The sequence below is a fragment of the Phocoena sinus genome, chromosome 1, assembly GCF_008692025.1.
Source record: "Phocoena sinus isolate mPhoSin1 chromosome 1, mPhoSin1.pri, whole genome shotgun sequence".
NCBI lineage: Eukaryota > Metazoa > Chordata > Mammalia > Artiodactyla > Phocoenidae > Phocoena > Phocoena sinus.
The window spans coordinates 48433075-48457762 of record NC_045763.1 but is presented as its reverse complement, the minus strand read 5'-3'; the positions used below and the strand labels follow the sequence as shown (position 1 = coordinate 48457762).

Here is a 24688-nt window from a genome sequence, read left to right as displayed (position 1 = left end):
GAAGGATTTTCACAGGTTTGGTTGGGGGTGGGGTTGGAGAGTGATGTTGGAACAATGCTCCCATGATACTTTCAAAGAGTAGCTTGCAAACCACCACCCCTCCCTAACCAAAAACAGATAAACTAGCCGCTCCTCTCTACCCGTTACAAGTTACCACTGTTACCTGTAACCACTGTGTATCTGTTAGTACTTTTGTCTCTGTCTCTAGATTCTGAGTTTCTTGGGAGTGGGGATTTTCTCTTACTCATTACTTATGCTTCATGCCTGACACTTAGAAGGTATTCAGCCAGTGTTTGTTGACCTGGACTCAAATGAGCTTATTTGTGGATATTGGGTGGGGTGGGAATGAGAAAGGGAAGGGCCTCCATCCAGTTGCCTGTGAATCCACTGTGGTCTGCATGCAGCAAACCTGCGCATTCCCATAGAGCCTTGCTTCATGTTTCTATGTGATGAATGTTTTCTGTTGAAATAAGCGCCTTTGCTCCCTTCCCAGGCAGAGCCTCTGTACGAACTGGTGACAGCCACGGACTTCGCCTATTCCAGCACAGTGAGGCAGAACATGAAGCGGGCCCTGGAGGGGTTTCAGAAGGAAGTCAGCTCCTGCCAGTGTGCTCCCTGCCAGGGGAACGGAGTCCCTGTCCTGAAAGGTACCATTTCCAGTGTCGCTCGTGGCACAGACGTCATCTGGAGGGGCTGGCTCTGGGGCCGGAACACGTGATCAAATCCACACACCCTGCAGAGGCGTGTTTCTAGGTCGGGGTTTCGTGTGTATATCCAGGGGAATTCCAGGTCATTCCCCAGCCCTCTGCCTCAGGCCCCAGGGACTGTCATAAAGCTCCCTTCTTTTTCTCAGAGGAAAAAATGTGAGCGCCGCCCCCCCCCCCCCCGCCCCCCGGCCATTTGGAGCCTCTTAAAGATGAGCTTCTCCACCTTGACTGGGCATTAGAACCACTGGAGATCTTTAGAACTACTGACGCTTAGTCCCCAAATGTAATCATTACGTGAGACTCTCTAGAGAAGAGACCTTCATCAGGATGGCTAAACCCTCTTCTGTCAGGGTAGTTCTAATCTGTGGCTGGGCTGTGACTCACCATGGAGCATCACCTCCCTGGAGCACAATGAAGTAGGGTTGGACCAAGGAGATGGCTGCACTCAGGTACTACTTATGGCAAGGCGCCTGATGTCCTCTCAGGCTGCACCTGAGAATCACCCAGGGAGCTTTGCACAAACACGAAGCCCTGGGCCTCAGCCCAAGATAGTTAAAGCGAATCACTGGGATTGGCCTCTGAAAAAAAAAAAGCCTAGCAGATAATTCGTTGTCGAGTGAGGGCTGGGAAGCTGTTCTACAGCTGAATTCACTGACAGACAGGATCCATGATTTTGCCCAGCTTTTAGACTAGCAGGAGAGCTAGCCTTGACCCGAGGGTTGCACTGAAATGCACCAGTGTTAGAACCAGTGTTAGTCTGACTGTCTTCCAGGAAGTCAGAATGTAGGCATCTAGAACAGGCTGCTCTGGCTGTCGGGATACCTAGGTTCTAGCCACAAGGGGCCCATGGGTGACAGCAGCATTAAACTGAAGGTAGGAGCAGGCTGAGACTGTGCGGTCTGTAACAAGGAGTGGGGATGGACTCTGGGACTCTGTCCTGGTCAAAGAAGAGGCCCTCCCTGGGCTGAGCAGGGGAGACACCTTGTGCATATCCTGACCAATACATGGTGAGACGATTGGGGGATGGGGGGTGGTGGCATGGATGGCCCACTAGAACTTGACTGTTAACTTGAGGGTCACATCCGGGGTCACTGCATGGGGCAGGGCAAACGTGAGAGAGGCTGGGGCCTGGGATCTTCTGTTCCTGTTGTGATGGGCTAAGAAAGAGTCCGGTCCAGCGTGATGCCAAAACAGGGCATCAAGAGCAGCTGGGTAGCGTATATCCCAGCCCAGGGAGCCAGCAGGACTCAAGGCAGAACTCACGTGGTTGGAGCAAACTCAACAGAGGGGACACGACAGAAGATCTGTTCTCAGGGAGAAAGATTCCACCTGCCCAGCTGAGATGGAGGGATGTGTGTCTAGCTTCTCAGTTGGGATGGAAATGAGCAAAGCAGATGTAAGTGACAGCCTAAGAATGGGAAATTCTGCCTGAGGACCAGGACCTGTAAGTGAGGGTCAGTTCAGCAAGAAGTGGATCCATTCACCGATGCCAGGTTTTGATCTAGGGGTGCTGAAATCCCCCTTGCCTTGTGTGTAACTTGGACCTAGAGACTGGGACCCACTGGAGGCTTTACCTTGGAGGTGATGGAGAAAAGGAAGCCAGAGGCTAGAATGCCGACAGGGCCCAGCCTATAAAGGACAGTCCTGTAAAGAGAGTTGGTGTGATTCAGGTGAGAGAAGCTCCAGGGTGACATGTGACAGTTAACATAAGGAGTAACCTCCAAAATTTCAGAACTGGCCTAAGGTAGCATGAGACGTCTAAGGGTAGTGAGTTTCCCATCACTAGAGATGTTCAAGCAGAGACTAGACAATTACTTGTGGTGAAATTGAGCATCAATGACCACTGGCCCCAGGGACTTCAATAATGTAGCTTCTGACCCCCAAAACCAATGTCTAGGTCAAAGGTCAGCTAATGGGTAATTTTCCTCAACAACTCGACATCATTCCTTGTGGTGGAATAAACACCCTTTCATGAGCAAAGGACCCTCAAGAAAGGAGTGGGTATTCTTGGCACTGAGGCTTCTTATTTCAAACCATTCAGTTAAACGTTTGCCCTGTTTTAACCTAATGGAAAAGCCGTGATGTGGAGGGAGGGGTGAAGTCTAGGAGCTCTTACTTCATGTGGTATGATTCATACTGTCTCTGCATCTTCTCAGGAACACGCTGTGACTGCATCTGTCCTGCTGGATTCCAAGGCCCTGCCTGTGAGATCACCAATCGGAAAAGTAAGGAGTCTGTGAGAGTTGGTTGGGAAAGGGAAGTCTAGGGAAGTCCAGAGAATAATTCAAAAGGGCAAGAGCAAAGTCGGGGAGGGGGCTAGGGAGCTGGACACTATGACACTTGAGATCCATCTTGACTCCTGATTTTATATTTTATTATTTTCACAACTGAGAGTGCTCCATGTTACAGGACTGCTAATGCATGGCCTCTTCGAGTCATCTCTTTGAATCATTCTGGAATGTTTATCTTTTTGTTTATTTAGTGAACTCCTATTCAGCCCTCAAAATCCAACACAGATGCCCCTTCTTCTGTAAAAATTATTCTCATCCAAGAAGAATTAATTTCTCCTGTGGGATCCCATAGGACTTCGAATATGTATCTATTACAGCTCTTAGCACATTCTGTTTTGGGTTGTGTGTGTCTACCTCCCCTGTGTCTGTGAATAGGGATCATGTCCCATTTACCTATGGATCCTCAGGTTCCCACACAGTTGCTGCATTTGAATTAATAACTGAACGACTGGACTACGATGAAGATCTCTTCCAGTTCTCAGATTCTTTAGCCGGTTTATTTTCTAAGAATTCTTAGCACTGCCTCCCCCCACCCCCGGCTCCTCCCCTTTCTTTTCCTTTCTGTGACTTTTTTTGGTGATACTGTTAAAGGAAATGGCACATCCAATAAAAACACCAGACATTTATTAAGCAGTCCACTATGTACCAGGCACCTTGCTGAGGGCTTAGACTCAGTGTGGGTTCAAATTCCATCTCCATCATTTAATAGCAAATTACTTGACCTCTTCGTGCCTCAATTTCCTCATCTGTAAAATGGAGATGATGATATTAACTACCTCATAGAGTTGTCTTAAGTCTCTCATAAGGCATATAAAGCACTTGGAAGGATGCCTAACCCATTGTAAGAGCAAAATAAATATCGGTTAGTTGGTTTTAGAGCAAAATAAATAGTGTTACTTTATATTTCACATATATTAAATCCTTTCATCCTTACAACCTCATGAAGTAGATACTGTCAATACCCCCATTTTATAGAGGAAACTGAGGTTCAGCGGCTGGCTAGCTAACTTGCCCAATGGTCACACAGTTAGTAGGTGTAGGGACCCAGGTTCAGGTCCAGTGCGTCTGACTCTGTAGCCTTTGCTCCTGGTGCCTGCTCTGCTCCCCTCCTCAGTAAAGTGCTCAAGGGTGTCTCCACTCCCTCTCCTACTACATCTAAACCAGGCCCCCCACAGTGACCTGCCCAGTAAGAGTGTAATGGCATAGCCACAGGATTTCCACTGGTTGGAGGAGACCTTGGAAACCTCCCACTCCAGCTATCTCGTGTTATCAATGGGGAGGCCCAGAGATATTAAGTAATGTACCCAGAGCTGCACTGCAAGTTAGAGGCTCAGCCAGCCGTGTGATCTATCGTGGTGGATGTAATTGATTATTTGCCAGTCTCATCAACAACCAGAAATCCTCAAGGGAAAGGCACATGTCAGGGAGGGTAGAGCACAGTGTTATTACTTCATTTAAAACACACAACGGTCACATAGATAACAGAGCTCCCACTTGATACACTGAGAAGAAGTAAACTATCCAGCGTCCTATAGCTGGGAAGTATCTAAGCTGGAAACTATTCATTTATTCCACTAACATGGACTCAGGGACTCCTATGTGCCAGTTTAGGTGCTGGGGTTCAGTGGTGAGCAAATCAGATTATAGTTCCTGTCATCATGGAGATTGCTCTTTAGAAAGACAGACCAACATCATTTGACTTATCCCAGAAATACATTTAAAGTTTCAACTGTAACTGCTACAAAATGCTCTGAGAGCTTAAAATATGAAGTAGTGATGGGGAGTTAGGGATCAGGGAAGGTTTCCTCGCAGAAATAACACTTAAGCTGAGATCTGAAGGGTGAATAGGATTGACCAGATGAATAGAGGAGGGAAGAGTATTTGGGGCAAGGAGAACAGTGTGTGCAAAGGCCCTGTGCTAGAAGGGAGCATGGCGAGCCAATGGCCTGAAGGAAGGACAGTGGACTGGAGTTGGGAGATCAGAGATTCAGACTCTCAGAACCCTAGGGTTTATACACCTTACCCCTCCTGTAGGGCACCAGAATGTCATAAGGGCTAATTAATGTTCATTGACCTTCTTTCTTATAGATGTCCCCATTGATGGGAAGTGGAATTGCTGGTCAAACTGGTCTCCGTGTTCTGAAGGACATAAAACAAGACAAAGGCAGTGCAACAATCCACCGCCTCAAAATAGGGGCAGCCCCTGCTTGGGCCCTGCCTCCGAAACACTTAACTGTTAAGGAGGGGAAAGCATGTAGCAGGTGATGCTACTGTGGGCTGCACATAGCAAGGAATCAGGCCAGCTCACCCCCCATGCCTGCTCCCATCTGGAGCTGGCCCAAGGTGGAGGGCTGTGCCATTCAGAATGTTTAAAATAAAGATATTATTTGTAAAATGCACACTGATTTGAACAAATAGTAAGTTAAACAATAATCATAGTCTCCTGAAGGGCTTAGGCATCCTGGTAACCTTCACTTTGCTCATCTCTACAATTTTATTTCACTCACATTTACTACCAGCCAGGAACTGTGTTGGGAGCTGTCCATGCGAAAGTCCCACAATCCACCACTGACCTGCGCATAGTAGGTGCCCAATAATGAATCCATGAATAGATATTAAACTGTTCCTGTCTTGAGGAGCACACTGTCTCATTCAATGTCAATTGGCAGTTCATATTTATTGACTGATTAGTGTGCCAGCCACAGTGCTCTCAGTGCATTCATTCATTCATTCCATCCTCATGACAACCTTATAAGGTGGATGCTTTATTAGCCTATTAAACAGCAGGAGAATCGGCTTAGAAGCGTTAAGTGACTTGTCCAAAGTTCTGCAGCTAAGGAGTGGGGGGGCTGGGCTGCAAATTTGGGCACTCAAGCACTAGGGTTTTAAACCCTTTTCTTTTAAATTTTTATTTATTTGTTTGTTTATTTTTGGCTGTGTTGGGTCTTCATTGCTATGCATGGGCTTTCTCTAGTTGCTGCAAACGGGGGCTACTCTGTTGCGGTGCGCGGGCTTCTCATTGTGGTGGCTTCTTTTGTTGCAGAGCACGGGCTCTAGGCATGCGGTATCAGTAGTTGTGGCTTGCGGGCTCTAGAGCGCAGGCTCAGTAGTTGTGGCGCATTGGGCTAGTTGCTCCGCGGCATGTGGGATCTTCCCGGACCAGGGATCAAACCCTGTGTCCCCTGCATTGACAGGCGGATTCTTAACCACTGCGCCACCAGGGAAGCCCCCAGGGTTTTAAACTCAACTGTGATGCTCCCTTCCTCTCAAAATTGGACCTTGGATCAACAAAGAACTTTTTATGACATAAAATGTAGAAGGTGGTGTGTGTGTGTGTGTGTGTGTGTGTGTGTGTGTGTGTGTGTGTGTGAGATTGACAAATCCCCACCCACTGCATCACAAAGAGAGTGGATCTGGGTTCCTCAGCTTCTTTCGATGCTGAGCACAGGAAGCAAGTGTTTGTTCTGGTGCAGAGCTGAATTGTTGCGACATGAGTGGGTGCCCAGAGGAGATGCTGCGCTGGAGACTAGAGCCACGGAAATTGATCACTGAATGAGAGACGGTTTAAGAAGAAAGAAAGAAAAGGAGGAGGGGTTGTGGTGGCTGGAAGAGGAAACATATCAGATGATCAAGCTGATGGCTGTGGGTCAGTGGGCAATGTAAACCCTCCCTACCTCTGTACGTTGTGCTCCACTCACTCATGCTTTTGTGCAAATCCCATTTGAGGAGGGAGGTACTGAAAGATGAGAACAAGAGGGCAGTTGATCTTTACGTTACTAAAATCCAAAATATTTTTATTTTTTAGATTGAGTCGAGTGATCATTTAAGCTTTGTGGCTCTCATTCATTCCTTCTCGTTAAAACATCCCTGAATATTTTCTTTGCTCTCGGGCACTTCCTGTCGGATTGCATAACTTCCTGTGAATTTGTTGAAATCAGACTGGTGGGGAAAAACACCAGCTGGTTGAAGGTGAATCGATGCATCCTATGCATTTTCAACCGATTTGTTTTCGGCCACATCATCTGCTGGAGGTTTGCCGCTGGGCTGGGTGCTGAGACCCAAGACCATAACACATCCATGACACCAAAGCACAGGTCACCAACACCCACCAGTCTGGCCGCCCATCTCTCTGGAATTGAGTCAATAGAACAACCATGGAAGGAGCTGATTCTTTACTGCTTAGGGGTTGCTGCAGCCAGCGTGGCGATTCTGTCTGCCTTCCGGCATCCCCTTGTCCCCTGCAATTGAGCAGACGGGTCCAGGCCCTTGTTTGGATTAATATTATTGCTTTGCCATCGCTGTTATTTCAGTAGGCTAATCCAATAATGTTTTATCTCTTTCATTATACCGAGGCCGTATAATTTTCTTACGTTATAATCTGTCTTCTTTTAAGATTCCCCAGAGATGGGGAAGAGAGGTTCTGTCTTGGGTTGATGGGAGGCTCCCGTGAAGCCGACACGAGCACGTCGAAGCCAGCGCCGCCAAATTAAATTCTGCATCTCAATCACGGCCGCCGCTTCTAATGGGAACTTTGAGTTGATTATGGAGATGACAATGCAGGTTCACGTTTATTGCATTTAGCAGAAATTGTTTATCCTATTAAATATGGTCTTGAAGGAGAGACAATTGAATTGCCGAGCACCGGTGAATACCGGGGTGACGTCCAGACGTGGCTAAACTGTGTAATAATTATATTCTTATTTGTGGGCTGAACTTCCCCTCGTGGCTCTTTTTGAAAACAAATGCATTTAGGAGGAGGCCGAAACACAATGTAAGAATTAAACAAAATAAATGCAAACTGTGCTTTTGGAAAACCTTGGCAACTGTAGCTTGCACTGGTGTCCCCGTGAAGGAGCTGCGGCATCCGCGGGGCGTGGGCCAGGCAGTGTCGTTTGGCAGTGGTCCTGGAAGCTTGAACACAGCGCAGGATACCTGGGTGTGGGAGGGTTTTGTGTCTGAGAGCATGAACCTCTGAAATGCTGGGAGCTCTGCCGTTTGCTGGATGTCTGGGCCGGGAGTTCTGTGTCTACCACTCCCTTCCTGTGTGACCTTGGGATAATAATATAACTTCTAATAAGTATTATAATTATTTTCACAATAGTAATAGTCATAGCTGCCAATTACAGAGTGCTTCTCAGTTTATGAAGTCTTTTAACCTGCGTTATCTCATTTAATCTTTATTTGAATTTGATGGGGTAGATATTAATACAGTCAGCAGGTGACACGTAGGGAAAGCTTCCAAGGGAAACTTCGTCCTTGCCACGCATGGGCTGACTCTGGAAATCAAGGTGGGACGCTGAGGCTGGGAGAAGAGCATCTGCTGGCAGAGAATCCAGAGGAAAATGCCATCTTTGTTTTAAAGGAGAGAACTCTGGCCTGCTCCCAGGCACTCATATAAAAAGCCCTCTGGAGAGAGTGGGGCTGGAGCAGAAAGCCCTCAGGACTCTGGCCAGGCCTCCCTGGGGACCTTCGTGATGAGCATCTTGATGGACATATTTTTGTTTTACAGATTGAAGATGTCCTTAATGACAGTATGACTGTTTGCCAATGTTTCCAGGCTCTGCGGACACTGTGTTATAATCTATTTGTTTACTGTCTCCTATTCCTTCTCAAATATTGCGTTTCTGAAGGCAGAGATAGTGTCTGTCTACTGCCCTCATGTATCCCAAGGGCCCAATACAGGGCCTGGCACGAGCAGGCAACAATAAATCATTGTTGCATGAATTGATGAACTAATGAAAAGGGAAGTGAGTGCAGCCGAGGGCAGAGCCATCCCGGGCCAGGGAGAAACTTGAGTGAATCGGTGGTACATGATGGTGGCATCATGAAATTTGGGATACAGCGACCTTGAGATAAGGGCAGCCACACAGCACTGGCTGGGGGAGGCATGTTCAGCCTGCTTGGTGGGCAGCAGTGCAAAAAAAAGAGTAAAACAAAAGAGGCAGAAAAATAGCTGATGTCAGGTAGGGGCTGAAAGTACTGTACTTGTTAGGGGACTTGGTGACACCCACTGGGGACCACCAGAAATCTCCAGGGAAACTTTACAGAGGAAGGGAGCAGAAAACTCTGTCATCTTTGGTGGGGTAAACCTGAGAAGCATATTTATAGGTTGAGGAAGAAATCAAGTCTCAAGAAGGTTAAAAAGCCTGCCCAGGGCTTCCCTGGTGGCACAGTGGTTGAGAGTCTGCCCACTAATGCAGGGGACACGGGTTCGAGCCCTGGTCTGGGAGGATCCCACACGCCGCGGAGCAACTAGGCTCGTGAGCCACAACTACTGAGCCTGTGTGTCTGGAGCCTGTGCTCCGCAACAAGAGAGGCCGCGATAGTGAGAGGCCCGCGCACCGCGAGGAAGACTGGCCCCCGCTTGCCACAACTAGAGAAAGCCCTCACACAGAAACGAAGACTCAACACAGCAAAAATAAATAAATTAATTAATAAACTCCTACCCCCAACATCTTCAAAAAAAAAGAAAACCACAACTTAAAAAAAAAAAAAAAAAGCCTGCCCAGTGTGCAGTAGAGGTAGGCTATGAATAAAGAAGAACTTAGGGGAAAAAAATGCCTTCCAACATTCCACCTTCACCTCATTTGCTCATTTGTGGATTCATTTTAAACCTACTACGACCACCTAAACCCTGACAGTAGCACACTGGAATAGTACACTTTACATCTTTGAGAATCCCTTCTTATTGAGTGCCTGTCATGAAATCAGATTTTTCTGTGTGGTGTCTTCCTCTTTGAGTTGTCTTTCTGGAATGTTAATTCCAACATTGAGGGATGAGGGATTCAGAACCTCAGGGGTGGGGGAAGCATCACGACCTCTCAGGTAGAACTGGAAACAGATGAAGAGAGGCTGAGTGGTACTGTGCTTAGAAGTGTGTGCCCTGGTGCCATGCTTCCGCCTTTGTGGGTTCGCCTGACTCTGTGACTTACTAGCTTTGTGACCTTAACACAAGTTCCGTACCCCTGTGTGCCTCATTTTCTCATCTGTAAGATGGGGATGGTGACAGCGGCGTCCTCCTGGGGTTCGGGAGGATGTGAATTAACCGCGCCCAGGAGAGTACCTGGGACAGTCAGCACCCCATAGTATCGCTGACATCACTGCTCCTGGGGATTCCTCAAAACATCGACGAGAGCTATGGTTTGCGTGTTTGGTTTTCTAAAGTCGTTTAAGACCGCTTTAAACTGGTTTAGTACATTTCGGTACTAAACCCACTATAGCACATGAGAACAAGAAAGACATAAGATAGCTTAGCCCCTAGGACGTGTCTTAATAAAGGACATGGAAGGCTTTTATAGCCCAAGCTCTGGGTTATTAAGGGAAAATGTAACAGCATAATAACTAATATTTGCAGAGGGCATTACCAGTTATAAAGAACTTTCACATACCTAATCCAGCTTAATCCTCTCAATGCCTGAAAGAGGAAGGATTTATTATCTGCCTTTGACAGGTGATGAGACAGAGCCTCGGAGAGACTGAGCAATTTGCCCAAGACCACCCAGCTCGAAAGTGGCAGAACTGCCTCAGTCCGAGGGTGGCTGCCACGGGGCTCCCCAACGTCCTGCTGCCACAGGAGCGGGTCCAGTTTCATTGTAGGGTGGGTGCATGCCCACCTGCCCGCTTGCACAGAAGAGAGAGAAAGGGCTCTAGTCTGGCACGTCCCTGCAGCGGAGAAGCAGAGCCGTTTAGAAGGCTTTGTGGCAGAGGAACAGAGGGATCAGTCCCCACACCACGACTTCCTAGCTGAGAAGCCTTGATGATGTCCCTTATCCTCTCCATGCCTCAGTGTCCTCATCAGAATATAGGGCCAATAATCGATGGCCCAAGCATGAGGCTTGAATGACACGGCATATGCAGAGGGACTGCTCTCACCCCAGAGTGCCTGGCACGTGGTGATGCTCAACTGCCTTCCCATGCGTGGATGCTGAACCAGCCCTGCCTGACATCTGGCCCTTGGTACCCTGCCTAGCAGGTCTCCCTTGTTGAGCGTGGAGATTGTATTTTACGGAAAGGAAGACGAGAGGGAATGGGACTTGCCTTTGCAGCAGTGAATCTTGGAGGATTGTCAAAGGAAGTCAAGAGGCTGGTCTGACATTCACCTCTGTGCAGGAGGCTGCTCCGGAACCCAGGCACTCCCATCATCGGAGGCTGCGGCCACCAGTTACCTCGCGTCTACACCTTGCAACCCCAGGCGCTCCTTCATCCGTCACTGAACGTTGTCTGGTATCCAGCCCTCCTTCCCCCACCACCTCCCGCCGAAGGGGCCTCCTTGTTAATAAGCCAGTTTGTTCAGATCCTGAAAACTATCTGATTCTGGCCCCTTTTATCCCAAACACCATCCATCCATCAGCTGCCTGCTCTACATGCTTGGTTAGGAAAATGGGACTGGGAGAGAGAGACAAATAATAGATGAAACTTCTTAGCTGCTACCTCTAAAGAAATAGAACGGATAACTAGATCCGTCAGACACGTATCATGCCACTGGACAGCCAAGTCCGTGCGTGAAAAAGAGGTTAGGATGGGAGGATTTATCTCACGTTTTAAGCTGTTAATATAGAAGGGGAACATATTTTCCTTTCTCTCTCCCAGAGGAGCGCGGAAAACCCCTGGGCTACGAATGCAGAATCTTTAACTAAATTTGCTGGGCTTTCCTTCACTAAGGTGGAAACAGTGGGCTCTCTCTTAAATGTATACAGTCTCTAAGAGTAGCATGGGCTGCACTCTGATGTACCAGGAAGGTTGTAGGACCTGGGAGTCCTGTAAAAACGTCCTCCATGGGGTTGTCTCTCATGAGTTCCTATGTACTCTGTGCAAAGACTGTTTCAGAGTCTTTGCCTCTATCACGGAGGGGCCAGAGAGAGAACAGCATCCTTTTACTGGGAAACTCCTAGGTATTTAAAGTGCTATGCTAGGTACTGAGGCTCCGAAAGTAAATCTGAGTCCCCATCTGCCCTGCAAGGTGTCACTGGGTGGGGGAGACTATAGTGACAGGGTATGGAAAATGCTCTGTATCAGAGAGTAGCACCTGATGAAGTATGGGGGAGCGGAAGGGGTCAGGGTTGGCTTTCTGGGTGAATGGATACCTAATCCATACCCTGCAGAGTGCTGGTGAAGAGCTGGGAGAAGATAGGGGCTGGCAGGTGCGGGTGCTTCTAAGGTAGTGTGTACAAAGGCCTGGAGGGGACAAAAGACCTATTTGAGGGATTGAATTAGAAGTAGTTCATTCATATAACAAATATTTATTGAACCCCCTCCTAAGGCCAAATACTGTTCTAGATACTGGGGATCAAGCCATGAAAAAGCTTGCATATTAATGGGGGGGAGGCATACCAAGAAAAAAAAAATCTATAACCTCAGGTAGTGATAAGTGCCATACTAGAAAAAATAAATGAGGGTAAGGTCTTTGGAGGGATATTATTTGAGCAGAGATGTGAATGAAACAAGGGAGTGATTCTTGGATGAACTCCTTTAGAGGATGAACATTTCAGGTGGACGAGAAAGCAGGTGCAAAGGTCCTGAGGCATGAGAGTTTGGCATGTGTGAGGAATAGCAAAAAGGCTTCCATGGCTGGAGCAGCATGACAGTAGGAAGAGTAAATGGAAGGAAATGATGTCAGAGAGAGGTGAGAGCTAGGCATTCAGGGCTTTGTTGTCCTGTTAGGGAGGACAGGTTTTTAGTATATTGGCTCATAAAGTCTGCAGAGGGAAATAAAGATGGAGTGGTACACTGACATCAGGCCAGAGCAAATCTTGTGAATCCAGGTTAAGATTCTTGTGCTTTAAAATAATGGCTGTGGAGTGTTGAAGCACCAGGAGCTCCCAAGGAGAGCAGGGACGTGGGTGGAAGGTGACCATCTGTGGCAATCTCCCCAGGACCGCATACTGCTGCCCTCAGGAAAGGCCCAGTGACCAAACCAATGCTCCAAACCCAGCTCTCCCCAGCCTGAGGGGCACCAGTGACCGACCACCCCCAGGAGCTGAGCAGTAATTATTTTCCACCCGCCTCGTGGTTTCCCACCTCTCGACTCTGCACATACTGTTTCCTCTGCAATGTCCATGCCCTTCTTCACCTTTGTCTGCTTTTTAAACTCCCACTCATTTCCTAGACTCTGCTGGCCTCGTCTCCTCTCCTATCCAGGCTGTCTTCCTTCTCCCCAGATTGGCTTCCTGCTGGTATGGGACCTGGGGCATGGTTCACAGGCCTCCTCCATCAGGCCAGGCAATCTTCCAGTGCTGGGACTGTGTCTGATTCATTCCCGGCCCCCCAGCACCCAGCCCGGGGCCCAGCACAGGGCTCCCCAGAGTGCTCACCCATTTCCCAAGCCAGGGGATAGAAGCCCCAGTTTTCTTCACGAAGAAGCATGCTTCTGCTAATCTATGTCACACACCTTTCCTCAAACAGTACCCGGTGGCTTCCCTCTGCCGTCTCTCATTTCTGCACTGTGGTTTTGAAGGCTACCCTTTCTCTCTGTCCATTTTCTTCACCCTAAAGCCATCCAGTTCAGAAGAGATTCATTGAGTGCTGAACTCTTTAGATCTTCCTCTATCTCAAAGCAGAAAAAAAGAAAAAAGCCTCTTCTTACTGCTTTTCATTCTGTCATTAATTTACTTTTCAAAAGACACCTTGTCAAGCTGAAGATTATATCTTTAAACCGTGTTTTTACATCCACTACCTATAAAACCGTAGATTCTAGATCTCCTGAAAAGTCCTGAGGGAGAATACATTTGATGGGTTTTATGCCTTTTGCCGGGTGAGAGCCAGGCGTCCTTGAAGAGGGAGAGGCGCTGATCTGGTGAAGGGTGGCTGCTGCGGAAACTGCTACTGCCGCTGTATTGTCATTTCTAAAGCTGCTGGGGATGCAGCATCCTCAGAGGAGAGGGGCAGACACTGGCCTTGGTTCTGTGGCTCAGCCGATGGGAAGATGGCATTGCTCGGCTGGTTGTTTTGGCTCACAGGTGATCCAGGCCATTGTTTAATCCCAGCGTTCTCATCTCGCATCTAAAGGACTACACATACTTCCTGATGAGCTTCCTGGCCTCTGGTTTCTTCCCTCTCCTCTGCGCCCCCCACACAAAATCCCTCCACTGGCTGACAGCCCAGAGCAGAGGTGGGGGTGCACGTGCTTGATGGACTGCATTCACACCCTGGCCAGGCTGCCAGCTCTGTGACCCACCAGGCTCAGCCTCGCAGAGACTCTGTTTCCTCATCTGTAAAATGGGACTCAGAAAACAAATCTTAGTGGTCCTTGTTAAGATTAGATAAGGTACGCAGATAAACCTTACTGTGGTGCCCTTTTGTTACACACCCGTGAACGTGTAGCTCTCAGGAATTCTCAGCCTTCGCTTCATTGGAATTGCCTGGGAAGCTTTTATTTATTTATTGAAGTATAGTTGATTTACAATGTTGTGTTAGTTTCAAGTATGCAGCGAAGTGATTCAGTTTTATATACGTACACACGCACATACACATATATTCTTTTTCAGATTCTTTTCCATTACAGGTTATTACAAGGTACTGAAGATAGTAAACTACTGATCTCTGGCTCTCATCTCCAGAAATTTGGATTGAATTGGTATGGAGTTCAGCCTCTGGACATCAGGGTTTTTAAAACTGCCCACGTGATTCTCGTGTTCAACCTAGGCTGAGAACTACCGCTTTTAGATCAAGCTTGAATGTCCACTGTAAACTGTCCACTTGGCCTGGCCAATCCGCCTCTCATCACTTCCTAGGATATAACTACTGCTCCACAGTAAATAACAAATGGAAATTAATTATTCATGGACATTAAAAAGTAAATTAATGACAGGATGAGAAGGTATATGGGAGTCTTTTTTCCTTCTTTCAGATAGATCTAAAGAGTTCAGAAACAAACTTCTAAACTATAAGCTTTAATTAATAATAGTAACAATAAGAGTGATGCTAATCATTTTGCACGTGACAGGTATTGTGCTAAGTATTTTATATGACTTATTTTATTCCCACTCCCTCTTCCAACACATATACACCTACATACACCCCTAATATTCTTTCTGAGGTTCAAACTTTGTGACATGCTGTTTTCCTATCTAAAGTTCTCTTCCCTCTCCGCCTAGTTCAAAAATCCCTCAAGGTCTAGGTCAACCCCCATTCTGTATATTTAATACAGACAAAGAAAGGTAAATCTCTCTTCCACCTGGCCTCCTTTGGCACTTACTTTGTGTGCCACGTATTTTGGCATTAACTCAGCAATTCACTTCCTGTGTTCCTAAAACTGCTTCTAATTGTTTCATGTGTGCGTGTGTGCGTGCGTGTGTTTACGTCTCATTATCACCCAAAGAAGACTGAGGATTCTGGAAGGATAGGGAGTGTTGACTGATACACACATATCAGTCAACATATGTTTCTTATACCAACTGGGACGGTAGATTCCACCTTCAAGGAGCTCACAATCTATAGGGGAAACCTGTGGGTCAACAGAAAAGTCAGTGCAACACACACATTCTCTCTCTGAGGCCTGATTGGAGTGCCGTGGGGACACTGAGTCAGGTGGATGTGACTAGCTCTCCCACAGGTGGGCCCGGGCACATGAACTGGTCGGCCCCCCAGATCCACATTCTACTCTGGGAGGCTGACTAAGAAGGACCACATTTTTGAACTGACTCTTGAGTTCATTCCCTCACTTCTCGCACAGATGCTTGTTAATTCCCTCCAATTCAAGGCACAGCCCTCACCTCTGGGGATGCGGTGCTGAGCCAGACGAAGCTGATCCCTGCCCTCAAGATTGCCGTCCATGGGGAGACAAGTCATAAATAGTCACAGGAGGTGTGGGACCCAATATGTAATTGCCAATTATGAAGAAGGCGATGAAGGAAAAGGACCGTGTGCTGTGAGCCAGTTATTAGTGTGCCAGTTATTTAATTGGGAGAACGGTGATATTTGTGATAAGGACTCAAGCAAACAAGAGAGATTAATTGAAGGAATACGAGAATATGTTGAGTCCCAGTGAAGGAAAAGTGAAGGAACTCGAGGCGATCTTTAATTTTTCTCCTTGTTTCAGTATGTCTGCTTATCTTACAAACTAAGAATCGTTTTCTACAAATGAGCAAATATTGTTGTCAAATAGCTGAGATCGTTCTCACGGTACTTCATTTTGTTGGCTACAGGTAGTTTCAAGAGCGCCTGCCTGCCTTATGCCTCTACCATCCTATAAGTTCCCCTAAGACATGAATCGAGATTTCTTCTTTTTTCTTTCTTTCTTTCTTTCTTTCTTTCTTTTATTTATTTATTTTTTAGATGATCCAAAACACTATGAACCATTAACACTCAACACCCAATTGTGACTGAGTCTTGTGGGTAATAGAACAGTTGGTTGTTGATGGCACGGCCTGGTCCAGGACAAAGAAAAAGTCCATGTGGATTGGCATCTTCTGTCAGCTGAGTGAAGTCGGTCGGTATCCAGTGGTCAGCTCGGGCAGTGACATCCGCTGCCTCAGCTGCAGCCTGTACCCAGAGCCCTCAGCATGCCTGGGTTTGCACTCTGTGGCCCGGACATGAGGTACCTCCGTTCTGGGGTGCAGGATTGTTACACTCTCTCCTCCTTTCCCGGGTGCCCGAGTTGCAACCAGACCATGAGCTCCAGCAGCCCCAGTGACCATCCGCCTTTTCTCCTGCATGGATAATTTCCCAGAGCACAAGAAGGTTAGTGTACAAGCGGCAGCTTGGATGGTTGAGTGAGGCCCATCCCGCTGCCCTAGAGTGGTCTGCAATCTCTCCTTGGGGAAATGCCTCCGCGTAGCCAACCCAGACCTCTATGCTCACTGCCTTGCACTTAATTTGAAACTCTGGATGGAGTGAGAAGAGGCCGCTGGGAGCCCACCTCATGAGATTGGAACCTGCGGTTCCACGGAAGATGGATAGCGGAGAGAGGCAGGGAGGCGCACGTCTCTGGAAGAATGACGCTGAGCCAGTGGTGAGTGTGCAGACAGGGAACTCGCCCCAGCTGGAGCTTCACAAAGGCCAGCCAGACACCCCTATGCAAAGGATAGCTGGGCTTTTAAATGAAGGTTTGCAAATCAACCCCACTCAGACTCCAACAATGGGGCCACGGTGGGTGACAGATTCTCTGCACAGAGTATCAGAACACATGCACTGACCATGGGCTGTCTCTAGAAATCCAGTTTATACGATCCCTCTAGCCTGGGGCTGCTGCCTCCTACTGACTCTGTGCCTTTGGACCATCCCATCTCCTTTCTCAGCCTGAGCTTTCGCCTCTGTAAAGAAAAAGGGTGGACTGATCCAGTAGGGTTTTCCATCATTATTTTTTTATTACTGTTTTTTTTTTTCTTTCTTAAATGAAATCTTCTTATATGGGCCCCAGCATGGAAGCCAGATGAAAGTGAAGCTGTTCTATTTGAAGCTGGGTGTCTATCAGGTTTGCCCTGCTCCTCTGGGGCAGCCCCTAGGAGACCCCAAGCTTCCTCAGATCTCAGTGTGAATATCATTGGATTAGATTATCTTCAAGTCCCTTCCAGCTCTGTCATTACACTCCCTGGTGGGGAAGCCACAGAAGGGTTCTCTATTTCTCTCACCTCTGTGGCTCGGTCCCTACATGCAAAGATTTGCGGGGAAAATCCCTCGGGACCTACGACAATGGGTCTCCATGGTGGCTGACTCCCCTGCCTTAGACGTCCTTGCCAGATCGATCTCTGTCTGGCTGAAAGTTTAGTCTGATTGTCCCAAGGCCACCCGAGGTCCATACCCCTCGGGCATGGAACAAACAAGGTTAATGGAACACCCGGAAGCTGCCTGCAGCTGACTGTAATCATGCAGGAAAAATGGGACTGTGAGGATGACCCAGCCCTCTGCGCCCTGCCACCCCCCTTGAGCATTGACACTGTGTCCCCCTTCTCCAGTGCCCATCACGTGTACATATGACTCAGCATGGCCACCACCAAGCCCAACACTGGATCATTGGAGAGGCATCTCTAGGTAGTCCACACTCCCTGTTCACTTTGCTCTATGCTGTGTGAACGGGGATCCAAGCAAGTCACTGGCTCTGAGGGCCCTTGACATGCTCTGATTCTGATTACCCAGGCAGAGCTCATGTCTGTCCCTTTAAGCCAGGTCAGCCCGATAACCAGGACCTGGGCCATACCCTTCCCCTCCACTCCCCCAAATGATAATCAGTGCAATCATCTCAGACCCTCTACCCCCATTCCCCAAATTTCCAGACTCTTAGGATGTCAGTTAGTAGAATGTAACAGTTAAGAGCTTGGGTCCTAACACCAGACCACCTGGGTCCAAATCCTGGCTTTGACAGTCCCCAGCTAGATGACTCAGCGAGTTATCTCCCCTTCCTCCTGCCCCTGTGTCCTCATCTGTGAATTGGGGAGATAATAGTATTGATATTTATCTCATCACATTCTTGGGAGAATAAAGGAGTTCGTGCACATAAAGTGTTGCAATAGTGCCTGGTACAGAATTTGTTGTTCTTTCTGTTCGTTGACCTTTGGTCCCTCTAGAAAGTTGCCTGGCCAATGAGGCAAATGGGGCTGAAACCCAGTCCAAACTCTGCTTGAAAAGTCAAGAAATCCCTGGGTCTGCAGCTGGGCAGTATCAACCCCGAGTGGTGTTCTTTGTTCCTCCCAATTTACCCACCTAACAGGCAGTTCCTTTTTTCAATTCACATGAGGAAAGTTACCAGGCTTGACCCTGGTCATTGTTCTGCTTGGTTTTTGTTCTCTGCATCCTCCTTCATAAGGACTCTGGAATTCACTCACCATCCTGGCTCACCCCTTTCAGAATTCCTCCTATAGGATACCAGGAAGCTTTTTGGGACCCAATTTGTAGTCCCTTCACCTCACAAAGGAGGGATTTAGATGTGGCCCCAACCCAGGACAGATCTTCTACCAATAGGGCTCTATCTTCTTCTTACTTATTAGAATTGAGCTTGCCACACAAGTTAGCTAGTTTAACCCTCAACACAACCTGTGATGTAGGTACTGATATCATCCCCATTTTACAGGGGATGCCCACCCAACATGCAAATTGGCAGCACTGGGATGTGAAGGCCTATTTGACACCAGAGCTATGCTATCCTGTCTCCCATTTAGAACGACTCTCCCAATGAGAAACTTTTAACCCACCGTCATCTCATTTTAAAATTAGCCTCGTATCCCATCTACACTGTGTTTCAGCGGTTTGTTTTCCAGACTTTTTTTTTCTCTTTACATTTTCTTCATCGCAGTTGCCAAATGAGATTGATTTATACATTGATTTGGTAGCCCATATTTTTGCCATCATTCTATGTACCAAGTATGCATGGAAAATTGGAAGCTTAGGGATTAGAACATACATAGAGATTCTTGGAGCTCAAAGGGAAACATAGATGAGAAAAGCCTCAGAAAGAAGAAACAATTAACTGGTATCTCAGTAAGTTAGTGAAATAGCTGAGATTCACACCCAGGTCTCTAGACTTCTTCATCTTTAAGGGACATGGATTTCTAACCCTCGTTTGAGAACCTTCTTTTCTGATACCCGTTGGTTTGTTTTGCAGCTTAATAGGTTTAAACGTTGAAACATTAAGCTTTATGTTACTTGCCCCAACCTTGTTTTTAGTCATGACTCCTTATGCTATAATGACAACTTACTTATCCCCTGTAATGGGTTGAATTGTGTCCCCCAAAAGATAGGTTGAAGCTCAAACTCCACTACCTGTGAGTGTTACCTTATTTGGATATAGGATCTTTGCAGATAAACTCAACTTAAGATGATGTCATGCTGGATTAGGATAGGTCCTGATCCAATGACTAGTATTTTTATAAGAGAGAAAACAGAGACGTAGAGTGGAGAACACCATGTGAAGACAGAGGCAGAGACTGGAATGGTGCAGCTACAAGCCGAGGAATGCCGGGCATTGCTGACTCATGCCAGAGGCTAGGAGAGAGAACAGATGCTCCCACAGAGCCTCCAGAAGAAAGCAACCTAGCCAGTACACCTGGATTTGGGATTTCTAATCTCCAGAAGTGTGAGAAAATAAATTTCCATTGCTTTAAGCCACCCAGCTTTTGGTAATTTGTTATGGCAGCCCTAGGAAACGGATACATCCCTCCGGAAATGAATCCTGTTGTCCATATACACCTTGGTAAAAAACAGTCGTCATCTGAGAGGGTCCTAATGGCAAGGAGAAAGCATAAAAACCAGTAAATGTAGGGGGTCAGCCATAAAGCTCAGAATGTGGGCTCCTAGAGCAATGGGCAAGAGGGCATAGAACAGAGAGGCTGGGAACCCCAAAGGTCCCCTCTGTGCTGGCCCCTCTAAGCCGAGATAGGCTAGAACCCGAGTGAGGATGCGCGGGTCTTACCCTCTGACTCCATTTGCTCACAGGCAAGGCCATGGCGACCCAGGGGGCACTGACATGTGCAGCTGGTACCATCGAGGATGGGCTTCCCATTGTTAAAGCAGGGCCCACAGCGGCAGGCATTGAATTCCATCAGGTACTGGTCCAAGGCTCGCCGCAGGTTCTGACGCTTGGTCTCCAGAGGCCCCAGGTTCGTGTGCCTCAGTATCTCATGGATGGGCTGCAACTGTGGGCACAGAAAGAACAGAGGGCCCCTCCCTGGGCTCTGTCCAGCTTCCCAGAGCCCAAGAACTGGCCTTCAAGCTTCTGGAAGTCCTGCTACATGCCAGGCACAGAGCCAGACACTCAACTTTATCCAGTTGTATTGGATCCTGAATCCCCCAACCCATGGATGAAGAAGCGGAGGCTCAGAGTGTTTGAGTGACCAGCTCAGGACCACACAGTGGACCATGCTGAACACCAACCTACTTAACTTTGAAACCTGTGGTCCCAGAGGAAGACAAGAGCCCAGAAGCTATCTGTGCCAACTCATCTGCCCCCCTCCAGCACTTTTAGGAATCAGGAAGAGTATAAAGTATTTATATGTGTGTGTGTGTGTGTGTGTGTGTGTGTGTGTGTGTGTGTGTGTCTTTTATTGTCAACCTTCATTGCAGGAATTAGTAAAGTCCTTAATGCAGTTGTGTTGCCACTGCTGAGCACCGCCCCTAATGGTGTGAATGTGGTGTTTGCCTGTGTGTATTTGAGGGTGTTCGGGGGATGATGGTGGCGGAGTCATTCACATATGCCCATTCTAGGCAGGACTGTAGTCTAGGGTTTCTTAACCTTGGCACTATTGCATTTCCTGCTGGACAATTCTTTGTTGACAGGGGCAGGCTGGCCTGTACGTCATAGGGTGTTTAGCAGCGTCGCTGGCCTCTACGCACTAGATGCCAGTAGAACCTCCTAGTCATGAAAACCGAAACTGTCTCCTGACACCAGATGTCCCCTGGGGCGGGGGTGTGGGGGAGTCAACCCCTGGTTGGGAAGCAGTAGATGTAGCAAAGAGCACTGACTCTGCAGCTAGAAAATCTGGCTTCAGGTCCCAGCTCTGTAAATTGTAGCTGTGTGATCTCTGTCCCATTACACATGAAGCCTTCCTTCCTCCTCTGTAAAGTGAGAACAGTAGTTCTACACTCCAGGTTTACTGTGAGGATTAAAGTTGAGAGATGGGGAAGACCTGTCACATAGTCAAAGCTAAATCAATGCTGCTCGCTTCCCAGCTGTGTGGCCCAGAACTCGTAACTGCCGCCCCCAAACCTGAGCCCTGTTATCTATAAAATGGGTGTAATAACCTACTTCTTAGAATTCACGTGAGGATCTAAAGAAGTAATGAGTGTGAGATATCACTGCAAAGAGGAAGAACAGTATAAAATAAAGCACCATTTTTATTAGTTAGATGTGATGATAGTAAAAAAAAGAAGCCTATATTTTTCAAATTGCATGTAATATGGTTGTCTTCAGCATGCTTATAAGGCTACGTATTTTAACACATAACCATCAAATGAAATCTCTTTTCCAGATCTCTCATTTTACAGGAGAGTAACCTGAGGCTCTGAGAGGGGAGGGATTTGCCAAGGTCACAGAGCCATTCAGAGATGGGACTGAGCCCCACTGGAGCAAACTCACTTCTCAAGAACCAGAGGTCAGTAGGGCACTCGCCATGCTTTGAATGGGTTCCTGGAGATGTGTACAGAAAGACCCGTGGCAAACAAACCTTGACCCGTGGCCAGTGGGCTGTGCCTGAGGTCACCAGGCTGCTCATGTCAGGACTGGCTGGGCCCCCAGCCAAGGGGAGAAGACCATTACTGGAAGTTCAGGGAATTTGGCCCCATTGTTAGGAAATCAGTACAGAAAGGGCTGCCCCCGTTAAAGATGACTCTTAGTTCCAGAGAAGTCCAGAACCAACGGGCAACTTCCCTTTGACCTTCCAGGGGAGGTCAGCACTCAGACCCCCGTCTCTCCTTTCTCTTCCCCAAATCCTCATGCAGAGGATTGGGAAGCGCTGTGGAACTTAAAGAGGGAAGAGGGATGGAGAAATGATTCTTAAAATGTTAGAGCTTGAAAAGATATTGGCAATGGTCTCGTTCCCATTTTACAAATGAGAGGAAAGATTCAGAGAAGGCAAGTAGTGTGATATCAACACGCTATAACATAACATATAACATATAATAATATATACCATAACAGCATCATCACATAGCATGATTCCTATGTTCACTCAGTCTAAGCACCTGCCATAAATAGGCGCTGCTAAGCTCTGGAATAGGCAAATGAATAAGACTCCACCCTGAGCACCAGGTTCCAGATAACTCCCTAACTGGCTTCCTCTCCATGGCCATAGTCTGTCTGTCTGTCTCTCCTTCATCCTTCATACCTCTGTGAGCATTTTCCTTTCAAAGCACAGCTCTATCTGTGTCACTCCCCTGCTCTATGACCTGCCAATAGCCTCATGTTTCGAAGCCAGCCTTCCAGGGGGCATCATGGGTTGCAAAGAGATCTATGAGATCTTGCATAGATCATGAGATCTATGCCCTCTTGCCCATTGCGTCAGTCAGTCTTGGCTCCAGTTGGGCTGTGCCATTTCCCGGCTCTGAGATTTGGCCAGCTAACTCAGCTTCCACAAACCTGCTTCCTCAATTGACATTTACTAAGTACTCACTTCTCTCTCCCTAACCTTGGGATGTAACATTTTATTATGCCCATATTACAGAGCAGAAAATGGGAGCTCAGAAAATGAAGTAACTCATCCAAGGTCACACATCAAAAAGGTGGCTGACCCATGAGCCAAACTATATCTTTTTCACCTCATACCCAGGCTCTCCCAAAAGACAGAATTGGGTCTTCTCCAAGTCACGAATGTCAGTCTTCCCCTTGGAAGTTTTGCTCAAGGCAAACAAAGAGCTCACCTCTTGACCATGAAAGTTTATATGTTACTCCTGATAGCAATTTTACAGTTTTGCCCAAATCACTAATAGCTTGATGATAGCAATTTTTAGACCCTATGTGAATTACAGGTGTGTGAAAATGGTCCCTTATTTATTGGAGAAGAAATGCAATCAGGGTTAATCCATCTGACCTCTTTCTTCATAGAGAAGAGGGTGTTATAATAGATTTTTAGGTTTAACTGTTGGTATATATTTTAAGAGAAGGAATGTATCCACACCTGGAATTTTTAACTCTCTATAGAAAATGAGCAACGTCGGGGAAAATGGGCAAGAAAACAATAATATTTTATTTAAAAGCCCAAAATATAACTCTTTTTTCTAACGAACTACCCTTGCATATGAATTGAATAGTGTGACAATACTGGTAGAACAATCCACTTCCTTTGCAGTTTGAATACAATTTTACTTCCTTTGTGGGGTTAGAGATTTAAGGCAAGCTTTCTCAACTTTGGCACTATTGACACTAGGGGCCAGATATTTCTTTGCTGTGGGCAGCTATCCTGTGGATTAGGGGATGTTTAGCAGCATCCCTGGCCTCTACCCACTAGATGCCAGTAGCATCTTCTCAGTTGTGACAATCAAAAATGTCTTCAGGGCTTCCCTGGTAGCGTAGTGGTTGAGAGTCCGCCTGCCGATGCAGGGGACACGGGTTCGTGCCCGGGTCCGGGAGGATCCCGCGTGCTGCGGAGCGGCTGGGCCCGTGAGCCATGGCCGCTGAGCCTGCGCGTCCGGAGCCTATGCTCCGCAACGGGAGAGGCCACAACAGTGAGAGGCCCGCGTACCGCAAAAAAAAAAAAAAAAAAAAAAAAAAAGTCTTCAGACATTGCCAAATGTCTCCTAGGGGAGCAAAATTGACCCCGGTGGCTGGGAACCATGGCTTTAAGGCAGGTGCTAGGATAGAGGGAAGAGAGAACTGGACATTAAGTCCAAAGGTCTGGGATCCAGGTACTGCCACATATGAGCTCTGTGACCTGAAACGATTCACTTGATGACTTGGAGCCTCAGTTTCCTAATTTTTCAATGGGGAGAATCCCATCTGTGCCAGAGGTCATTGTGATGAGATCATGTAGAGCAGGGAGGGGCAGCAAACTATAGCTTGAAATCATACTCAGCCCACGGCTTGTTTTTGTATGCCCTTTGAGCTAAGAATGATGTTTACATTTTTACAAGATTGCAAAAAAAAAAAAAAAAAAAAAGTAGAAGAAGAAGAACTTGTATGAAAGGGACTGTATGTGGCCCACAGAGCCTAAAATATTTACTATCTGGTCCTTCACAGAAAAAGTTTGCCAACTTCCAACTTAACAGATGTGATTTTTAAAGTCTTTTATGTATGTGAGTTGTTATTTTTATAAGGTGGCTTAATCCCGA

At 47.2% G+C, this 24688-nt stretch overlaps 2 protein-coding genes across 3 annotated transcripts in view; one reads left to right on the top strand and one right to left on the bottom strand.

The window, feature by feature from the left end:
- The window catches only part of C8B (complement C8 beta chain), a 49923-nt gene extending 35340 nt beyond the window's left edge, over positions 1 to 14583 (top strand). Inside the window, exons 10-12 of one of the 2 annotated variants that reach the window (XM_032643876.1) lie at positions 494 to 647; positions 2864 to 2932; positions 14499 to 14583. In XM_032643876.1, coding sequence (XP_032499767.1) covers positions 494 to 647; positions 2864 to 2932; positions 14499 to 14533 — 258 coding nt within the window. In that variant the 3' untranslated portion in view covers positions 14534 to 14583. Of the gene's footprint in view, positions 1 to 493; positions 648 to 2863; positions 2933 to 5086; positions 5635 to 14498 lie in introns of those variants that run through there. The other variant, XM_032643866.1, reaches the window with a different exon arrangement.
- Positions 14584 to 16492: 1909 nt separating this feature from the next.
- Positions 16493 to 24688, bottom strand: part of C8A (complement C8 alpha chain) — a 65026-nt gene continuing 56830 nt past the window's right edge. The window contains exons 10-11 of the mRNA XM_032650596.1: positions 20340 to 20562; positions 16493 to 16644 (exon numbers count right to left, since the gene is read on the bottom strand). Coding sequence (XP_032506487.1) covers positions 16493 to 16644; positions 20340 to 20562 — 375 coding nt within the window. The remainder of the gene's footprint in view (positions 16645 to 20339; positions 20563 to 24688) is intronic.